General features: G+C 27.7%; 1 protein-coding gene and 1 long non-coding RNA gene across 3 annotated transcripts in view; one reads left to right on the top strand and one right to left on the bottom strand.

Annotated features, from left to right (window-relative positions):
• Window positions 1-7,321: 7,321 nt before the first annotated feature.
• Window positions 7,322-10,513, bottom strand: LOC139427054 (uncharacterized). The gene is made up of 2 exons (XR_015430415.1): window positions 10,301-10,513; window positions 7,322-8,180 (listed from the first exon to the last, which is right to left on the bottom strand). It is a non-coding gene; the product is annotated as an uncharacterized LOC139427054 (long non-coding RNA).
• Window positions 10,514-11,151: 638 nt separating this feature from the next.
• LOC107445468 (elongation factor 1-beta) overlaps window positions 11,152-22,970 on the top strand; it is a 71,744-nt gene continuing 59,925 nt past the window's right edge. For both annotated transcript variants that reach the window (XM_087154968.1, XM_016059859.4), the window contains exon 1: window positions 11,152-11,238. In XM_087154968.1, the coding sequence (XP_087011094.1) occupies window positions 11,226-11,238 (13 nt within the window). In that variant the 5' untranslated portion in view covers window positions 11,152-11,225. The remainder of the gene's footprint in view (window positions 11,239-22,970) is intronic.

Raw genomic sequence — 22,970 nt, 5'->3', positions numbered from 1 at the left:
AAAGTATGCGCGCGCAATCAAAGTAAGCAAAAGTAAGTCATAAAAGTAAATAAAACAAAAATGGGAACTGCGAAATTTTAGGGAAAAGGGAAAATGCGAAGGGAAAAAAAAGTCACGCACTGTTGTTGAGAGTATGATACATCAAATGAATAATCTCGGCCTCTGCGTTTTTAAAATTTATTCGAATTTTAAAATTATTTAATGAAGTTTAAATAATAAAATCATATTTTATTAGACATTGATATAAGCAGTTTAACCAACCCTGTGATTATATTAATGAAAAGAGGAAAATTATTGTTTTTGAAATTAACTAAATATATAAAAAGTTCCCTGTATTTGTAAATGTCTCTTACTTTGATGTGACGTAATTTACTTTGATGGGTGTTCAACTTTAATTTCTACTTTGATTCAAACAGCGATAATTGTGCCAATTGTGGGTATCGGTAATTGATTGTTATCTATGACGTATTTCCCTAAGAGAATTCTAAAAATGATAAGGATCAATTTTAAAGATGCGTTAAATGGAATTTTTCCAGTTTCGTGTGGTGACAGTGGCGTGCGAACTTCTTTTTGACTGGGGGGGCGAGCCAATTCTAAGTCAATTTGTCCGATCTAGTATTTTAAAATAAGTTGTATTATTTTAATATTGTAATTTATCTAATTTTAATTATTTATTATTATTTCCATTGCTTAGGATGACTATGATTTAACTATTACATTCACACCAACAAATTAGATAACAAAAAATGATTTATCAATTGTAAACAAATTTTTAAAAAAGTGTATTAAAATTTAATTAATTACTTTTGTAATTTTACTTCTTTAAATTCATTAATGCTGAGCAAGACATTTCATAGATACATATTAACCTTTTAATGAGCCATTTATTTCTAGTAAAGGTAAATTGAAGTATTTTTGGAATTGAAATTGACATAAGAATAGTAATTGATACAAGAAAGAATAACCCATTTAGCTTATAAAAAATTAATCTAAATTTTAATATTATTATTATTATTTTGTTTTTGGTATTTATCACGACCTATTTGAAACTTATTGAGTTTTACTTTTAGTTATTTATAAAATAAATCTTATAAATACTACAAACTTCAGAAGGAATTATGTATTTTATAACTTATATACGTTTTCTTAAACTAACAAACTGTAACCAATTTTATTCAAACGCACTGCAAGAAAGCTGAAATTATTAACAAATGGAAATCTAAATTAAAATTGGCAAAACAGTTCACCATGAACTTTAAAAATAGGGAGTAATTATACTTACCACGGCCTCAGAAAGGGTTAATCATAATGACATAATATGGTTTTTTGCTTCTCAAAAACATATTGAATCAGAAGTAATTTGTGATTTACATTTTGATTCTGGCATAGATTTTAATTTGATCATGAATACAAATTTTCAGTATACAAAAAAGGAGAATTAACTTAATCATATTAACAGAATCATATTAATTATTTAATGATAAATAATTAATATGATAATGTTAATTATTCTTTTTAATCTTGGTACTTGTGCTTTATCATTTAATGATAAAGCACAAGTTGTATAAAAATTACAACAAATGAATGACGTAAAATAGATTGGTTTCTCAAATTAAATCTTATTTAAAAATTACTTTGAATTTTAAAGAAATCATCTCAATTTTCTGGTTTATTCCAAGGTAAAAATTGTAAATATATTCAAAGAAAAAGAAACTATACAATTTAAAACATATATGCTGTAATTCAACGAAGTAGAATTAACTTTATCATATTAATTAAATTTTCATGATAAAGGAAAAGGAATGAAAAAACTAAAACAAATGAAGGGATTTTCATTAATTAATTGTAAAATTGTAACCAAAATTTTATTGTATATTTGAGGTTACATGGTTATTATTTTTTTTAAACGGAACAATGTAATATTATTTTTCGAATTATAGCTATTCGAAACAAAAATGGATAGCTGGATAGATCTTTTGAAAAACCTAATGATATTGGGAAATTATATGTTATATACTTTTAAAATATTTAAAAAAAAGTATAAATTGAATGAAATATATTTAAAGAATTTAAATTATTATAACAAAATATAGAGAAGACAATTAAGAAAAATATCCTTATCATAAGCTACGTAAAAGCTAAAATCCGATAAAAATGAAATCGAAAAAAATATTTACAATTAAAAAAATAATAAATCTGAAAAATTTGTGGTACTTTTAAAATTTATTACATAGTTTTTATGAAGACTTATTATTTTATTAATGAGTAAACAAAAATAATCAAAGCAAAACAAAAAGTCCCAATTAGCTTAAAAATATTTGAAAAATAGCAAGGACGGAAGAATAAAAATTATTATAGAGAAAAAAAATCCGGAGAAAATAACATTTTTAAAAATAACTAACAAAAAATTAAAGTAAACTGCGAAGTTTGAAAATTAAAATGTGAGGAAAATGCATTTCAATAGTACCTGATTAAATATAGAAAGTAAATAAAGTCAGACAAAAATCAAATTACTGCGCCATGTATACTGGCAAAAAATGCATTAAACTATGTCTGACGCACAAAAAAGGAGTAAATTAAAAGATTATTGAGCAACCTTAGAATCGCCCTGTTAATAATTGAAAATTACAAATCGCAAACATGAGAAGGCTCTGACTAAATTGCTAGGACCATTTTTTTCCGAGATTGCGGCTATCCCCATTATTTTAAGGAATCTGCATACGTTGAAAGAAAAATGTTTATTCAAAACTTTTCTGTGGGGGAAATTTCTTGTCCGTCTACTCTAATTATTTCGCATACTTAAAGTTAGGCTCTCGATCCATTCAAGTTGAGTCCTGCAAAAATTCGATCTAAGAGTGTTCGCTTTATTTATTTATTTGCGCTCAATACATTGTTCGATTTTGCTATAAAATAGAAAGCCTCTCGCTCGTTTACGTACATAAATAACGCGAATCGAGATTATTTGAAGTGCCTGCACTGCACAGAATCAGAAATTAAAAGAGCGTGAGCGTGCGAGATATTACGCAAAAAGAGCTCTCTAATAACGTTTATTCTTGAACGAAATAATAATTTGTGTTTGTCGCGGTTTAGCCGCTTCTGTACACATTCCATAAATTTTTACATTTCACTGACCAATTAGAATGTAAAAATTCTTTTATCTTTGTTTTTATCATTTTTAGTAAAAAATGCGATGCTAATTCTTTATATAACTGAACAATGTACAGAAGCGGCTAAACCGCCTAAACTGGGCAGACAACTAAACTAACAGTTTAGTCTTCCCGCCTAAAACATCTGTTTTCTCAGAAAATCTAGATAATTACTTGTTTGAGACAATTTATGAAGAGATATCCAGATAAGATATGGTTTTGTGGATATCTGACATTTTAAAAAGAGGTCAAAGGAGCAAAGGGGCATAAAAATTAAAATTACAGAAGCAAAAGTACTTTTTCCCATAGAGTGACATGAGGTGGCTGTTTTTGAGGAGTCAAATAACTGTCTTTGTGGGGGGTTTTGCCACCAGAATTATTTGCCAAGGAGGGTGGAAAGGAAATTCTTGAAAGTCAAGGGATTCTTTGAAACCAATTTTTATCAGTGGAGGATGCCTTTTATTACTCTTTCCACTCCAGGGAAGGGTAAAAGAAATGAAATTATTTTAGTTTTCTAAACATTTGATATATTTTATATGCAATGCGTTTTTCAAGAAGTATTTTGTTTTTAAAATTGTTTTTTTTTTTTTCGTTTAATTACGTAAATAGAAAATACTCGTATGTAAAAAAAAGTCTTTGTCTTAAGAAAAAAACAGTTTCTTTTTTCTAAAATTACCAATTAAACTGAATTTTATTTTCACGAATGTCTAAATTTCAGAAGGGGCAAAAGACATTATTCGCCCTTCAATAAAATTTTTGATTTTGAAAATTGCCTTAAAGTAGAAATAAATAGTACTTTTTTTCTAAGATTTCCAATTAAGCTTAACTTTATTTTCACGAATTGCTAAATTTCAGAAGGGGCGAAGCACATTATTCGCCCCCTCAATTTAAATTCACTATTAAATAAAGTTTTTGATTTCGAAAATAACTTAAAAGTAGAAAAAATGGTTTTTTTTTCTAAAGTTATCAATTTAACTTGACATTATTTTCACGAATGGCTAAATTTCAGAAGGAGCGAACCATATTATTCGCCGACCTTCAATTAAATTTCAGAGGAAAATGAAATTTTATATTTTAGAAGTAGCTTCACAATAGAAAAAAATTAGACTTTTTAAAAAGTTACCAATTTAATTTAGCTTCATTCTCATGAATGTCTAAATTTCATAGGGGGCTAAGCACACTATTCGCCCCCTCAATTAAATTTCAGAATAAATAGTGTTTTCTTTTTTAAAAAAAACAACAACTTTGAAGTTGAAAAAAAGTTTTTTTTTCTAAAATTACTCAACTTAACTTAACTTTATTTTCACGAATGGCACATTGTTCGCTCCCTCAGCTTGAAGTCGCAGTAAAATAAAAATTTTGATTTCGAAAATAATTTTAAAGTAGAAAAATAAATGGTTCCTTTTTTTTCTTTGCTTGACCTTATAGTCACTAATGTCTAAATTTCAAAAGGGGCTAAGCACACTATTTGCTCCCTCAATTAATTTCAGAAGAAAATAATTTTTTTTTTCTTTTTTTTTTTTCCTTTCCTTTTTTTTCAAAAACTACCAATCCAACTTTATTTTCACGAATGGCTAATTTCAGAAGGGGCGAAGCACATCATTCGCCCCTCAATTAAATTAAATTATTAATTCAACCCCTCGATTTAGTTGAAAAAAATAAGGGTTTTTTTCCCTCTAAGTTTACTAATATATAATTTGACTTCATTTTTGTGAATGTCTAAATTTCAGAAGGGGCGAAACGCATTATTTGCCACCTCAATTAAAATTAAATTAATTTATTAATTCGCTCCCTCAATTAAATTAATTTACCTCTCGCCCCCTCAATTTAGTTGGGGAAAAAAGGTTTTTTTCCCTCTAGGTTTACTAATTTAAATTGACTTCATTTTTGTGAATGTCTAAATTTCAGAAGGGGCGAAACGCATTATTCGCCCTTTTATTAAATATCAGAGGAAAATAAAGTTTTCTTTTTGAAAAATAGCTTCTAAGTTGAAAAAAAGAGCCTTGTCTTTATATTTATTATAACCTCTTACTTTAATTTCAGAGGAAAATAGCTTTTTAAAGTTCAATTTAAAATGTTTTTTTCTTCTAAAAATTTACGTTTTTACTATTTCTTAATTGGAATTTTACTTGATTTTATTTTCTCGAATGTTTAAATTTCAGGAGGGGCGAAACATATTATTTGCCCCCTCACAAAAATTTCAGAGGGGGCGACTGCCCCCTCTGCCCCCCCGGCTGGCACGCCACTGTGTGGTGAGGAAGCTAGATCCTAACTTCACGTTTGCGGTTACAATGAAGTTAATCACAGAAAAAATTCAAAATAATTATTTTTCAAGTCCATTCTTACTGTATGCAAAATAGCAGGTGAATTTGGAGGATCACATAAAGCGAAATTTTGAATATTGTGCTAGCGATCTCTGAGGAACCATTACCATTACATTCTGTACAATACTTGTGCTAGTAGTCCCGCTGTGGACTGATCGTAAGGACACAGTTTCCAGTAGAATACCTCAATCAAGCATCACTGGCTGCGGTCATCAAACGGGTGGACTGACCACTTTGAGCAGCCTGCGTAGGGACCCAGGGCGAGCGGTATTGGTCCTCGTTAAACTGTTCTACTGTAAAGTGCTCGACTTCGCGAGCAGATCGTCGGGCTACTAAAGCAGGGGAGCCATCCCCTCTGCTGAGGATCAAAATTTCGATGGTATGTCTACGGATCATCTTCAGGAATGTTTCCCAGACCGTCGCCAGTAGCCCATAGTGCGACGTACATGAAGCACCCAAGTGCTGGTAGCTTTCCATACTTCTTTCTTATTTAGTTTCTGATGCGGGTTTCACACTTTGAATGTAAAGGGCACAGGAGTCGAATTATCTTTTGTTGGTATTAGCATGGGTATTTTCCCATCTGTATGTCTTTTCTTTCTCCAATAAATGGTCTACCTTGGTGGCTATTATAATTTTATTCAAAATTTAAAAAAAATACCGTTCTTATTCGCATATGAGTAATGTTCTTTCTCGTTACGTTGAAATATGACTTAAATAAAATGACAAATACTCATTTTTAAATCACTATGTATGCAAAAATTAGAATATCAAAACCAGTTTGATTGCTTTTGAAGAACTGAAGGAGTTTCCATTAATCTCCTTATACCTTTACTGGTTTAATTATTCAAATTAATTGGGTTAAAATAGTTTTAAATATTTACAAAATCGTTTTTATATAAACAATTTTTTAAAAAGTCGGAAAACAAAAATATATATTATATTTTTTCATTGTTTCTGTTTTCCGGCTTTTAAATTTATTCTTTTTAATAAAAATGTGTTATTTTTAGGTATGAAATTTTTTTTTCTTATTTAATAGTTTCTTTTTTCATGAATTTTTATATTTTTCTCTCTGTACTTTTGACACAGTTTAGTAACTCTTTGCACTTGCAACTTTTGTGTAGCAAATAAAGCTATTATTTTTTCGTAATTCTCTTTGTTATTCTCGTAATCTTTTTTGTGTTTATTGTGTTATATATATAACACTTGTTACCATCATCATTAAAGAATGTTAATTTACTCAAACAAGTTTTTCGATTTATATTCCTTATGCAAGCTATTATTTTGTAATAATTATTATCAAACTTATAATAAAAATGCTTATGCTATATCATGCTCCTTTAAAGCAAATTTTTTAACTAATATTGTAAATTGATACAGGTTTTAAAAAAATAAACTATACATAAATAAACCTTAATTTTTCATCATTCTTCTCTGACATCCCTCGCCATATATCAAAAGTAAAACCTGGTCCTACTGGTAATCCATTGGACTTGTTGATTTTAAATTATGAATTGAAATAGTTAAAACAAAAAGACTGTTTCAATAAATGTAAATAAATTTGGATTTCAGTGATATTTGCTGAGAAACTTTAGCAACTTGAGAAAAAGCTTCCACAAAGTTCTAGAAACATTCTTTGATACTCAATTAACTTTAGCCATTTGATTCCTACATCGTTTATTAGTGTTATTTATAGAGTAACTTTTACATCAAGAAAAGTATTGATTTCTATAAAATTTGCATGCTGAAGCCTTTTACATCTAATACAAAAAAATATACTATATATAAAATTTATTATACAACTCCACTGAAATCCAATTTTATTTTTTTGCAACATACAAGCAATAGTTCTTAGTTTAAAAATTTTTATTGGTAAAAACATTATTGGATTACAAATCATTTGAAATGGGAAAGAACAATATATTAAATTGAATGAAACAATTTTTATAGTAAATTAAACGTATTAGTTTAAGGGAATAATTTTAATGGAATACACTGAAACTATGAATGCAGAAATTTATAAGCTCTCACCCATAAACTTATAAACTATTTTGACTAATTTCTAGTACTTAAAAAGAAGAGAATAAGAACAAAAAGATTGCAGAAAACTGTCACAAAGATTTATAAATATTTTATGTAACATGCATATACATTATGCTGTATCAACATTAAAATTTTACAATATAAAACAATTAGAAGAAGTTTATATTTAAAGAAAGAATCTTGAACTGTTCAATAATAAAAATGTAATTTTAATTTAAATCTACAAAGAATATATAATAGCAAATTTTCTCAGATTTAATGTTTAGAAAATATATAAAAATTTTTGTATAACAATTTTGAATAGGCCACAGTAAAATGTTATTGACCCAATAAAAGATCCTGTACAAGAAATTTTTCTTTTTTAAAAATTGCTACCAGGATAACCCCCAAAAATTTTTAGAACAGAAATAACTAATACATAATTAAGATTATAAAAGTCCTGTTAAGATTAATATTAATTAAGATAATTAAGTAAGTTAAGATAAAAAGTTATAAATGATTATGAAAGTTCCCTAAGGTCAAAAAAATTTTCTCAGAACACTTTCACTACTGCTCTTTCTACTTCTGTTTATGGTTTCTGGAAAATGAAAGCTTGTAATTATTTCCAGCTGTGATACAATACAGGTTATTTTAAATGCAGAAGAGGAGACGAAGAATAAATTCTGTCAACCTATAATAGATAAAAATACATTATTTAAAAGTATTTAAAAAAAATAAATAAAAGGTTAATAAATCTCTTCTTTACAATTGATTTAATTTTTTTATACTGTTACATCATTATCATTCGATTTCTTTGTGTCTTCTTTAGAATTAGTGATTAACATTTGCTACGCTGTCAACTAATACAATCAACTAATAATATCAAACTTTTCCCTAATTCAATTTTTACTACTCCCCCTTAAAATTTACACGAAATTCTAACACAATTTCAAACATAAAAAAATTCTTAATTTTTTAATATATTTCAGTAAAATTGTTTAAAAGTAATAGTAGTGTTTCAAAATGGTCTACACCACATAAAATTAAACTGTCCTTATTGAATATTCATTTAGAAAAAATAATAAATAAATTTAAACTATGTTCAAAATATACAAAGTTACTACTTTACTAAATTTGAAAAAGAAATAACTTCCTACTACTCAAAAATAAATTGTCTATTAATGAGCACTTGATTGTGCTGACTGTTACTTCCAATTTGTATATTTTTTAGGAGAATGAAGTTAGCAATCAAGTAACAAAATTAGTATCAACTCTTCATTAATATTAAAACAATATTTATAAAATGCATAGATTAAAAGTTTCAATTCGCTTTGACAAAACTTGAATTTGATGAGCACAATGAGACATAGGCTATATATGTGGTTTTTCATGAGGATTGCTCTTAATATGTCTTTTCAAATACCTTATCAAAAAATTAGTATTAGCGAATTAGTATTTAAGGAAGGAAAAAAAAACACAGTCGAAAAATGATGAATCACTTTTCTGGAAGACAAAAGAAATATACAACAAGACACATTTGACTGTATAAAAAACACATCTTCAAGTTTCAACATCCAATTAAACCTGTTTTGATGTTAATTACATCTACGTTTTTTAACTGTAAATAGTCAGATTTCAATAGTGCATATGTTTTCCCCATACTTTTATACTAATTGTAACATACACACTTTTTGCTTTCCTGTTTGATGAGGATTATAAAAATATATATCAAAAGCGGTATTTAGAGAACACACTGTATATTATATATTAAGTATTGTATCTATGTTCGTAAAACTAGCACATTTTAATCAAATTATTTCAGATTTTGCATATTGTATGTTTCCAGAAAGAGAAAAATTTTTTTGCTCTCTCTTAGAGCAAATAATGTAACTTTGAACAAAAAAAAAAATTTTACTACTCAATTATATAAGTTAATAGAAATAAGAGCAAGTCCATAGGATTTCAATTTAATAACTGTAGCATAGCATAAAGCATCACGAACAGTTCAAAATGAAGTTGACTAAAGAAATATTAAACATTTTTATTCAACAACAAAACTTTCTATAGTTCATCAAGATAAGATACTCATGAAAATAATGATTATTATACATGGAAATAAGATATTCTTTGTATGAAACAATTTTCGTGTCAAGTAAGCTAGAGTGTATGTGGTCAAATAAAACATAAGACATTTGGCAAAAAAGATAAAGTCAAACAAACAGACATTTTAAAACTCTCAAGCAAATTTGTATAAAGATCAAACCAATATAAAAAGATCTTAATATTAAGTTAGAGATGCATAAAAATTTAAAATATTTGAATTTTAATATAGAAATAACAACTAATCTAATTCCTAAATGAGACATATGGATCTCCAGGTTTTTAAAATTCCACACTTATTATGACACAAAATTTTCTCTATAAGCAATTTTTCTTTAATTAAATATAGACAGAAAATAATCTGTATTAACATCTACACAGTAATAAAAGTTAAGCAATAAATTATACTATAAAATGATAGAGCTGAAAAACAGTTCAATTAAATATTTTATAAAATTTAATGAAAATTATTAATGCACAAGCAGATCGGGAATAATTGAACTATTAGGCATGGAATACATATTTTGCGTTTATTTCAGATTATTCAGTTCAGAAATACTTCTAATAATCTATTAACTACACAACGATATCATATATACATTAGTATAACGTATATTAGTATGTGATAATTAGTAGTATTTAAAATAGAAAACCTAATATTCATTTTAAAAGCACATATAGTTGATTATAAGCGAAGAAATTCTCACTTACCCGATAATATAGAGAAGTTTTCAAATCCTATTAGTACGTCCAGATTTCTTGAAAGAAAGGTTCAAAATAAACATATTCCCTGTAAACAAAAACAACTTCTTCTAAATCGTCACATTTCCCTAAAAATATTTCCGTACTGGTGAATGCGCGCGCTTACTTTGATCAAAGTACTTTGATCGTGTCAACCCACCTTCAAACAACGCCAATTGCTTTGGCGAAAAAGTTTAGCACAGAACAGATTATACAATCAATATAGGGTTATAAGAAGATTGATGGATAAAAGCTAGAGTCAAGCTCACTCCGCCCAGTTACCAATTCCTAAATTGACCAAATATCGGTGAAAACATGTTGTTGTTGTTACTTTACGTCGCACTAGAGCTGCACAATGGGCTATTGGCGACGGTCTGGGAAACATCCCGGAGGATGATCCGAAGACATGCCATCACAATTTTGATCCTCTGCGGAAGGGATGGCATCCCCGCTTCGGTAGCCCGACGACCTGCGCGCGAAGTCGAGCACTTTACGGTAGCACAGTTTAACGAGGACCAATACCGCACACCCTCGGTCCCTACGCAGACTGATCCAAGTGGTCACCCACCCGCACACTGACCGTAGCCACTGATGCTTGACTTCGGTGATCTGCTGGGAACCGTGTCTTAACGATCAGTCCACTGCGGGACTGAAAGCATGTGAAGTGTTGCCATATGTAAAGAGTTCTGCACTTCGCCACCTGTAGCCTATTTCAAACGCCATAAACGTTGCCACTAAAATAGATTATCTCTTTTCCGTTAATTTATAACTAACATCATCTACCGTAAGATATCTTGCTCTCGTGCTATCCTTTTCCTTTTGGTTCGGTTTACTTAAACGCGTGGATACTAGCTAAATTTGGAAATTCATTTTACCTTTCGAAATCTGCAAAAAAATGACTCAAAACGGTGAGAATTAATTCCAATTATCTTATTTATGAGAAACATATTTTAAGTGTACTAATAATTAACGTCAGAAAGTTTATTTCTGTTGTATTTACGAATTATGTAGGCAAAAATGTTTAGTTCCATGCCGTGCACTAAATTCTTGTTCAATGCTGCACATTTGTTTTGACGATTATTTGAAAGTAAATAATTTAAATGTTGAGTTCACGGCATGGATTATTGTCTAGTATCTCAACTTTTTTTTAAAAATGATTATGAATTGGGGAAACAGCTTTGACTGGTTGCTTAAAAATTAATTAAAAATTTCTTGAAGTCTCCCTTTTAGTTATTAAATCCATAAAGGCTTTTGTTTTCTGTTCATTTAGCTATGAATGACTTTTTAATGATGTAATTCAGTTTTATTTCCATGAGTAATTTTTTTGTTAATTTTTTAGTTAATTCAAGCTCTTTACATTTTAGAATTTGTTAATAACGAGACTGATAGTTTTCTAGAAAAATACGGGAGCATGCATGTAAAAACAGTTCCTCATAATCCTTCCTGGAATGAATGTGCTTTCTTAGTGAGACAGTAGAATATTAGTAGAAAGGGCTAGAACAATCTAGTATGAAAGTGAATTTACCATTAAAATTTTGGGCTGAGGTGATAAATTTTAGCACTAACATTTGTGTGTTTATTTTCATATACCTAAATTCCAAAATAAATTTGATGTTTTGGGGGAAAACTTTGGATTTTTGGATGAAAGCATACCTGCCAAGTCTCCTGTTTTTTAACGAAGACTCCTGCATTTTACGACTAACTCCTGTTTATGTATATTTTCTCAAATTTCTCTGTATTTGTTGAAGTAGTTTTTTTTTAAAAAGTTGGTGATAAAATAGCCACTGATGGCAAAAATATTTCTCTCAGTCCTGAACTGATGGTGCTACTTGGCAGTATGTTGAGTGTTAATTGAATAAGTGTTTCGGGGTGTTCGCATTCCAATGAGGTGAAACCGGGTTTGAATCCCAGAAATGACTGCTCAATATGAATTTCGCATCTGTGTTGCACAGACCACGGTGCTGACGTGAATTATCCTCAAGGGTAGGCGAATCACTGATTTGAGTCCCCTTATCGTCAGACTAACTGTGAGAGGTTTTCCTCTCCATGCAACTAAAATGCTATTTAGTTCCATCAAAAAATCCTCTACAAAGCAAATTTCTCTCAATACTTGATCCAGGAGTTCTCTTGTCTTCTAGATTGGGTTCAGAATTACAAGGCTACGCATCGGTTGAGCATCAGTAGTCGTAAACCCATAATTGAGTCTCTTAGTAAAATCTCCGTTATTTTATTTCTCCAATGTTGGCAGGTATGTGAAAGTTGTTCACAATGCAGAAGGAGAATTTTTTTCAGGTTGTGTAATTGTGATAGGTAATTTTTATAATATAGAAAAGAAAATAACAAAGTTTTGTGCAGTGATAACAAAATTGAATTAATGTTAAGGATTCCAACACTTTATTGTACAAATAGATGATTTTTCGTATTCTTGATAACGCTAATATCTATCGTGTTACTGAAATCTGAATTTTAAAGCGAGTCTTTATCACATGTAGCCAAGGTATTCTTGTAACTAAATCATTTTTCCACCTCTGTTTATTGTAAACATTTTGCTGTCTCTTTGCCTCCTTGTATTAATTCCAATCACCTTAATTTTCAGAAAATTTCTGTTTTTTTTACTTTCGTTTTCCGTGTACTTAACCTTTGCTTTGACTCTTCTTCGTTTAACTCCGAACCGAGGCTCCAAGTTGTCCTTAAATTCCCCAACTTCCTTAAAAAAAGGAAAGTGTTTTTAAATGTCCTTAATTAATAAAAATTTTAATAAATGTAATGAAATTTTTATATTTTCCAAATATTTGTTGAAGATAACGGCAAGAATAGATATTTATCAAAGAAAAAAAATTGAAGAAATTTCAAATTCAGAAATTTTGTTATGTGCCATGAAGCAATGTATATAACAAAATGAACGTCTAAGTCAAGCACGTTGGTATAGTTTTTTTATGGGGGGTGTTTTGTGATTGAGGAATTTATCTAGATGCAATATAATCTAACCAGTTACATACATACAAGTCAGGGTTGGCAAGGTTTAGGGCAGAATGGATTAATCCATGGTTTAAACTGTCCTGTCCAAAACCCCCTTGTCAAAGATGTCCAGTACCCTTTTACTCAAATTATGTCACTATTTTATCTGAACAATATTTAAGAGGTAAAATAAACATAGAACTAATAACATATTGATAATTAAATATACTAGAGACTATTTGTTTTTAAAAGTATAATGTTTTATTAATATTGTTTGACTCTTCAATTTAAACAAAGGAAGAATAATGAGTAATCAAGTTCAATTGGTCCTCTCATTCAATAGTACATAACTAAAGTTTGGCCTTGCCATACAGGTTAAAATATTAGGGACTAAGTGCTTGGTTCATCATAAACAGGTTTATTAATCTATAGTACTATTCAAGAATACTTTTATTTCATTCATGCTCAATTCTTTTAGCATAGCATCAATTCTTTTAGCATATAAAGGCAGAGATCAATCACTCGACCAAACGAACGTCACGGTGAACGTTGACATCACTGGTCTAGTAACTAGTTTGTTCTCTATATCCACGCCCTCTAGTGAACTGCGGTTTTTGTTTATTGCAGCTGTACCAGGGTTGGGTTTTTGACATCAAAAAGTGGTTTTTGACATGACAACGGTATAAACTGGTTTAAACCGTCAAAAACCCGTCAAAAATGTCAAAAACTGAAGTTTGCCAAGAAAATATATAAACTTCAAAACTACCAACAGTTGCCATGCATTATATTGAAATTTAATTATACTATAGGTAATCAGCAGGTTTTAAAATATTTTTAAATTAAAATTAAGGTAAAATAACAGATTTAAAATTTTCAGAAATTTATATTCAAATGCATGTGCAGAAAAATTTTGCACAAATATTTTTTAAATATTTATATTTTGAAAAAAAAAATTTTTTTTTTTGATACTTAAGAAAATTAAAAGTTTATTACTATGCATTTTTGACATATAAGGAACACATAACTAATATTTATAAGGAACTTACAAGTTAGGTATGTTGTATAAATACAAACTTGATGCAAGTGTATGAAAATTTTTAATGTTACACCGAATATCTTTATCATCCAGTATGTTAATTTGAATTTAAAAGTAGTTATATTTGGGAATAATGATAAATATAATTCATATTGTTTATTATATTTATTTATAATTATTACACTTATCATTTTAAAACAATTTTTACCTCTTAATTTTGTCCCCCACTTGTATTAAGAATAAAAATAATGCATATCTTGAAAGCAAGAAGTAATTATTCAACAGCTGAATATTTCGATATTCAACAAAACTATATAGTATTCAGCAAAATGAAATTCACAAGTATTTGGATAAACTAAATTTTCAGCATAGTAAATGAATAGGCTGAATATACTGTAAATCGACACTAACTTCTCTGTGTATTTAACAGAAAGCACTTAAATTTGTATTGTCTTATGTTAAAAAGATTATTATGAAGATTTAAAAGAATATTAATAAGATTTTTCTTTAAAAGATGTCTAATGTACAAAACTGCTAATGTTTATCTTTAAAAATGTCTAATTTTTAGTATAATCTATACTATACACTAAATTTGGTTATAAATAAATTTCTTAATAATATCACTGCAGATTTTCAATAACACATGAAAATGAATACATAATATTACAAAAGATGTGAGCTTTCAAAAGTACAGTACAGAACCTGTTATCCGGAAATCAGAAGACCGGAAAACCAAAAAACCGGAACGAAATTCGATAAATTTTCCCACCATTTTTTAAAACAAAAATTTTTTTCCCTCATAAGATTTTAGGAATTTTTCCTTCTTTTTTGAAAGATTACCATCCTTACCATCATTTTGGAAATATGATCCATTGTTTTTTTCTTTTTAAGATTACTTCCACAAAAAATTTTTTTTTTAGTTTGGTTTGACAATAAAAAAAAACTGCTTTTTGTAGCGATTCAGAAAACCGGAAAAATCAGTTATCTGGAATAGCAATGGTCCCGATCGTTCCGGATAATCGGTTCCCTACTGTACAAGATTTTGGTTACTATTCAAAATATAAGTGTTTCTTCAAAATTTTAAATTTATTTTTTCTAGAACATATTTAGAAACACTATCCTTTATAAAAAATATATAAATTTTATGTATTAATTAAATTTCACATATGAATATAGTTTTTTGACTGTGAGGTTTTTTACGTGACGGTTTAAACCATGGTTTAAACCGTCAAAAACTGTCACATGTCAAAAACCTGCCAACCCTGAGCTGTACATAATTTGTTCTTTTTTTATTTGATTTTTATAAGTTGGAATGATTAATAATAATTGATAACATTCAGTCTCTTTGCCAGAAAAATCTGAAATTCGCAAATTTTATGACACATTTTTTTTCCAGATTTTTTTAAAGATTTATAATTCGTAAATTTTAAAGCTTAAAAAAAAAAAATTCTTAAAATTCAATTTTTTATATCATTCTGAAATTCAAATATTTGAAATAAAATAAAACACACAATTTATGTACTTACAAAAAATAAATAAAATAAAGAACATTTTAGTAAACATTCCAAGCTAGCCTCTTAGCGTACAATTAGTTTGCTAGTAAAGCGTTTTCTTGGTTTTCATTTGTGTGTAATGGAAATTCTAATTATTTTCATTCTAAAAGTTTTTCAAAATATGATTTTACTCCTCTATTTCAATTACAAGGTACTTTGATATCTGGGTCGTGATAAAAGTTTAAAATATAAGAAAGTGTTTCACAACATCTACTAAGATGACAAATTGTCTGTCAAGGAAGATAAAAAATATTAATGGTTAAAAAAACAATTCATTGCGATAATGAACATTTAGCTGTAATGTTATTATTGTTTAGTTATCTAAAAGACTTTTTCGTTGTTTTCCTTTTCATTTAACGCAGCATTTGATTTGTCTAAATTTTAATTTAATTTTAAATAATATATAGGTTACTACAAAAGCTTTTATAAGCATGATTTTTCTCTGATATTTAAATTGCAAGTTACTTTGATTTCTGGGTCGTGTTAAAAGTTAAAAATATAAGAAAAGTATTTCACAACATCCACTAAGATGACAAATTGTCTGTCAAGGATGATAAGAAAAATTTATTGTTGAAAAAATAATTCATTGCGATAATGAACATTTAGCTAGAATCCTATTACCGTTCAGCAATCTAAAAGACTTTTTTGTGTTTTTTCCTTGCATGTAACGCAAAATTTGATTATTTCTATTTAGTCTTGATTGAAATAAGTTATTTTCATAACTTTAATGATTATGATTGTACTCCAAGTAACTTATGAGTAATTTTGATTTCTGGGTTGAATTAAAAATAATAAGGACGTTTCCTTATATTCACAAAGATGATAAGCCATTTATCAAGGATGGGAAAAAAATTATTGATTATTTAAAAATAACTTCTTTTAGATAATGAACATTTAGCTGGAATACCTATTACTGATAAAAACAATCTGAAATTTTTTTTATTTATAATAGGTTATTTTTATAACTTTCATAAGTATATAATTGTATTTTGATACTTAAATTGTGGCTTATTTTGTTTTACTGGTTGAGTTAAAAAGAAGAGCTTTTCGTTTATATTCAGCAAGTTGATACCTTATCTATTTCATAATTTTATAACCATCGTCGAGCAGCCAGCCTAACTATGTGTTTACGCCTACTCATGTTCAACTCCGTAAATTCAATTTTAAATCATATCCAGAAGACAGGGAGAGTCCTGGATCAAGTATTGAGAGAAATTTGCCTCCTTGGTGGACTTCTTGATGGAACTAACCCGCATTTGCGTTACATGGAGAGGAAAACCACGAAAACATCCCACGGTTAGCCTAACTTCAAGGAGACTCCTGATCTTCTGAGCCACATCTGCTAGGCCTGATTAATAATGAAAAAATGGTTGCTTATAAAAAAATAATTTCATTGAGATAAAGATGAACATTTAGTTAAAATCCTATTACCGCCAAGCAATTTGAAAAACATTTTCATGGTTTTCCTTTGCGTGTAACACAAAATTTGATTACTTTAATTTCAACTTAATCTTGGTTAAAATAAATTATTTTTATAACATTTATAAACGTTGTTTTACGCCGATATTTAAATTGCACGTTACTTTGATTTTTGGAATGAGTTTAAAAATACAAAAAATATGAAGAGCATCTTGCTATATTCACCGAAATAATTGACTGTCTGTCAAAGACGCTAAAAAAATGATTTATTATATTAAAAAAATTCATTACTATTACTGAGCATTTCGCTAGAACTCCTTAAGCGTCAAGCAATCTGAATATTTTCGTGGTTTCCCTTTACGTGTAACGCAAAATATGATTGTTTTCTTAAAAAAAAAAACATTCATAAAGGCAGCAATATATATATATATATATATATATATATATATATATATATATATATATATATATATATATATATATATATGTATATATATATATGTATATATATATATATATTATAATAATTTGAATAATTATTTGTGCAAAGGCATTAATAAAGATCGGAAATTAGTAGATAATACAATCGAATTCATAATAAATGCTACGAATAATTATTTTCATGAAAAAGATTTTTATTTTTAATTCTCATCGGAAAATTTAACAAATTTACGGTTACGTCATTAAATGTGTCATTAATGTGCATTTTTAATTATAACGATTTTAAAACAATAATAGTAAACTTATAAAGTTCAAAGGATTTTAGTTTTGAGCTCGTTTTGTTAAATCATATTTTTAAATATAAAAAAATGCTAATATAAGCATCTATACTTCAGTTATAATAGAACGAGACTCTTCAAACTAATAACTATGGTTGCATAAGCAAATGTCCTTCCTTCGGTTTTAATTAACCCAAGTTCTGAAAACCGAAACTATAGTATATAATTGCTCGTAGTCTGAATGATCTCTGGTTTTAAAACTTCAATAAACAAACAAATAAATTATGAGTAATGGATAGACATCTTTAAGCAATATACAAAATAATATACTGGTTTACGGAAATGAAAAAATTTTAGAATTTAAATTAAATTGCTTTTTAATGTTCAACACTGATTACGCGCAATGTTAAGGTACGGCGGGGATGTCAGAAAATAATCCCTAGGACGACGCGAACGCCACTTTTTGTGCGTAAAACCGGTCTGTCAAAAGCGTGTTGCTTTTCTAAAACCCCCCATTTCATTTACAAAATTTATTGGGAATATGTTTTCTTTTTCAAAATTGTTGGGATTTTTTTTGATAGATGGCGGCACTTGGATTCTATTGCTCTTTAATTTGTTTTTTTATCTAGGTGTCAGCACAATATAAATTTTGAGCTGATTTGGAATTTATAAGGAAATTCTTCTTCACTCTTACTAACTGTAACTGTTTTTATGTGCTTTGGGGGCGGTTTTTTTGATGTCTTTATAATGTTTTGTATATTTGTTTCAGTAAAGGTGATTTTATTACAAAGTTTTTCATGAATGTTATTATGGTAGATATTTATTTGGTGTGGTAATTATTATTATTATTATTCTTTATGCTTGAATTTTCATTAGGGGCCTCGGGGCACTGTTAGTTTTGGCTTTGCCACTAACAACAGAAAGGCTCCTGTGTGTTTGCAGACAGTGTGTCCCCTGATGAAGTGCTGCTCTGTAAACACACAACTTTATTTAATTTTCTTTTAATTATATTTATATATTTTTTTTGAGTAAATTTATATTATCACTTGTTTATAAGATTTGAATTTGGTTTTAGCTGCCTTGCGCGCTGTTCCAATTTGAATTTGAATTAATGTAGTTATGTTTATTTTGGTTACCTCCTGTTTTATTTATTTCAATTAAGATTTGAATTTATGTTTGGATAACTGAAACTTATGTTATGCCCTTCAAAACTGTTAATACATTTTTCAGTTATTTTGTATTTTCAATTTAAACTAATATATTTATATTTATAAAACAGTTTTTTTTTGAAATATATTTTTTTTTATCATCCTGTGATGCAGAAATTATAAAATTTTTTAAAAAAAATATTGTGAAATATAAAAGGTTGATTTTTGAAGAAATTTAGAATTTTTTTTTAAGAAAAATTATTATTTTTCAATATTGCCATATTTATCCTTACACAAAAATATTATTTATCAGTATTAAAAGCATATTTATATTTAAAGGATTAGGTATTCATTTTTGTTGTTCAATGAATTGTGGAGCTTCAAAAATTATAAACCTTTTCCTATTATATTATTAAATTGTACAAAAAATATCAAATATTTATTGATTCATGTAATTGTTATGTGTACAATGGTTACACCTATAAAATTTTTACCTTTTACCAAAGTTCAAGGTTTTGGACACTTTAAGACAGTTTTACCCAGTTTAGGACAGTTTTACCCAGTTTAGGACAGTTTTACCCAGTTTAGGACATTTTTACCCAGCTTAGGACAGTTTTACCAGGTTTAGGACGTACAAAACCCCAACCCTGATACAAGTAAACTCTTTTTGATTTTGATAAAATAATCTAATGAAGAAGTTTTCACAGTAAGCTTCATTTAAAAGCTAAAAATCACAACCAGTGATCTAAATGAAGATCAAAATAAAGACTAGCCATAAACATCGTTGATCGCTTCCCTTCACATGTTATATTGTATATTATAGTTAAGCAGGGTTGAAATAAATAAATATATATATACATATATATGTATTTCAACTCCTTTCTAAGCTTCACCATAGAATGGAATATAATTAATATTCTTACCCTTCCGATCTTAAATGTTTGTATCATGTACGACAATGACTTGATGATATTTTTTAAAGCAATTTCTGCTTAAATTTTATTTTTATTGAGAAATAGATGTTACCCCTTACATTTTAAATAATCTTAAAACATTTTGCTAAACAAAGATTTTTTTCATTAGTTTGTGTTGACGATAAATCATAATTAAGGCTTTCGATGCTTCAAGTCAAAGCATAAAGTATCTTCAAACCAGGGTTGGGGTTTTGGATGTCCTAAACTGGTTTTGGACCGGACATGTGGGTTTTACTGTCCTAAACTGGGTAAAACTGTCCTAAACTGTCTTAAAGTGTCCAAAACCTTGAACTTTGGAAAAAGGTAAAAATTCGATAGGTGTAACCATTGTACACATAATAATTACATGTATCAATAAATATTTGATATTTTTTATCATTGAACAACAAAAGTGAATACCTAATCCTTTAAATATAAATATGCTTTACTGATACTGATAAAATACTGATAAATAATATTTTTGCATAAGGATAAATATGGCAATATTAAAAAATAATAATTTTTCTTAAAAAAAATACTAAATTTGTTCAAAAATTAGCCTTTCTTTTTTCACAATATTTTTTTTAAAAAATGTTATAATTTCTGCATCACAGGATGATAAAAAAAGACATCTATTTAAAAAAAAATTGTTTTTAAATATAAATATATTAGTTTAAATTGAAAATACAAAATAACTGAAAAATGTATTAACAGTTTTGAAGAGCATAACATCAGTTTCAGTTACTGACGCTGGTGATGTATCACCACTATGTTAAAAGAATTGAACATGAATGAAATAAAAGTGTTCTTGAATAGTACTATAGATAAATAAACCTGTTTATGAGGATCCAAGCACTTAGTCCCTAATATTTTAACCTGTATGGCAGGGTTGGCAGGTTTTTGACATGTGAGAGTTTTTGACGGTTTAAACCGTTACGTCAAAAACCTCACTGTCGAAAATGTCAAAAACCTTTATTCATATGTGAAATTTAATTAATACATAAAATTTATATATTTTTTATAAAGGATAGTGTTTCTAAGTATGTTCTAGAAAATGTAAATTTAAAATTTTGAAGAAACACTTATATTTTGAATAGTAACCAAAATCTTGTACTTTTGAAAGCTCACATCTTTTGTAATATTACGTATTCATTTTCATGTGTTATTGAAAATCTGCATTGATATTATTAAGAAATTTATTTATAACCAAATTTAGTGTATAGTAGATTATACTAAAAATTAGACATTTTTAAAGATAAACATTAGCAGTTTTGTACATTAGACATCTTTTAAAGAAAAATCTTTTTAATATTCTTTTAAATCTTCTTAATAATCTTTTTAACATAAGACAATACAAATTTAAGTGCTTTCTGTTAAATACACAGAGTAGTTAGTGCCGATTTACAGTATATTCAGCCTATTCATTTACCATGCTGAAAATTTAGTTTATCCAAATACTTGTGAATTTCATTTTGCTGAATACTATATAGTTTTGTTGAATGTCTAAATATTCAGCTGTTGAATAATTACTTCTTGCTTTCAAGATATGCATTATTTGTATTCTTAATACAAGTGGAGAAAAAAAAATTAAGAGATAAAAATTGTTTTAAAATGATAAGTGTAATAATTATAAATAAATATAATAAACAATATGAATTATATTTATCATTATTCACAAATCTAGCTACTTTTAAATTCAAATTAACATACTGGATAATAAAGATATTCTGTATAACATTAAAAATTTTTTTTTATACACTTGTATCAAATTTGTATTTATACAACATAACTTGTAAGTTCCTTATAAATATTAGTTATATGTTCCTTATATGTTAAAAAGGCATAGTAATAAACTTTTAATTTTCTTAAGTATCAAAAAAAATTTTTTTTTTTCAAAATATAAATATTTAAACAATTTTTGTGCAAAATTTTTCTGCACATGCATTTGAATATAAATTTCTGAGATCTTAAATCTGTTATTTTACCTTAATTTTAATTAAAAAATATTTTAAAACCTGCTGATGACCTATAGTATAATTAAATTTCAATATAATGCATGGCAACTGTTGGTATTTTTGAAGTTTATATATTTTCGTGGCAAACTTCAGTTTTTGACGGTTTAAACCAGTATTATACCCTTGTCATGTCAAAAACCCAACCCTGCTGTATGGCAAGGCCAAACTTCAGTTATGTACTATTGAATGAGAGGACCAATTGAACTTGGTTACTGATTTATCTTCCTTTGTTTAAATTGAAGAGTCAAACAATATTAATAAAACATTATACTTTTAAAAACAAATGTTCTCTAATATACATTTAATTATCAATATGTTATTAGTTCTATGTTTATTTTACCTCTTAAATATTGTTCTGATAAAATTGTGACATAATTTGAGTAAAAGGGTTTTGGACAATTTAAGACAGTTTTGGACAGGACGGTTTAAACCGTGGATTAATCCTTTCTGTCCTAAACCTTGCCAATCCTGCTTCAAACTCTTGGAATTAAAGTATTTTTTTTAAAGTAGTTTATTCTTTTATTTAACTTGATTTCTTTTTTTATTCAGTGCAGACTTAGTTTAGTGCAGCATAATTATTGTTAATTTTATTTTCTTCACTGTTTACACAAGATTATGGTTAACAAATAAAAATTTTGATCATTTATGAAAAATTAAATGCAGTTGCAATATACATTTTTCATATCTGTTTCGTGATTCATTTCTAAGTGATCTGAAATTTTAATAAAATTTTCCTAAGTTAAACATAAAATTTTTCATTTGATTCATTTAAAATTAAAGAAAAGCAGCATTCATTATAAAGAATTACCAATCAATAACATACTCATGAAAGATCCAGT

Source organism: Parasteatoda tepidariorum, chromosome 11, assembly GCF_982258835.1.
Source record: "Parasteatoda tepidariorum strain Cologne lab strain chromosome 11, Ptep-v5.0, whole genome shotgun sequence".
Taxonomy (NCBI): domain Eukaryota; kingdom Metazoa; phylum Arthropoda; class Arachnida; order Araneae; family Theridiidae; genus Parasteatoda; species Parasteatoda tepidariorum.
This window is presented reverse-complemented; position numbering and strand designations above follow the sequence as displayed.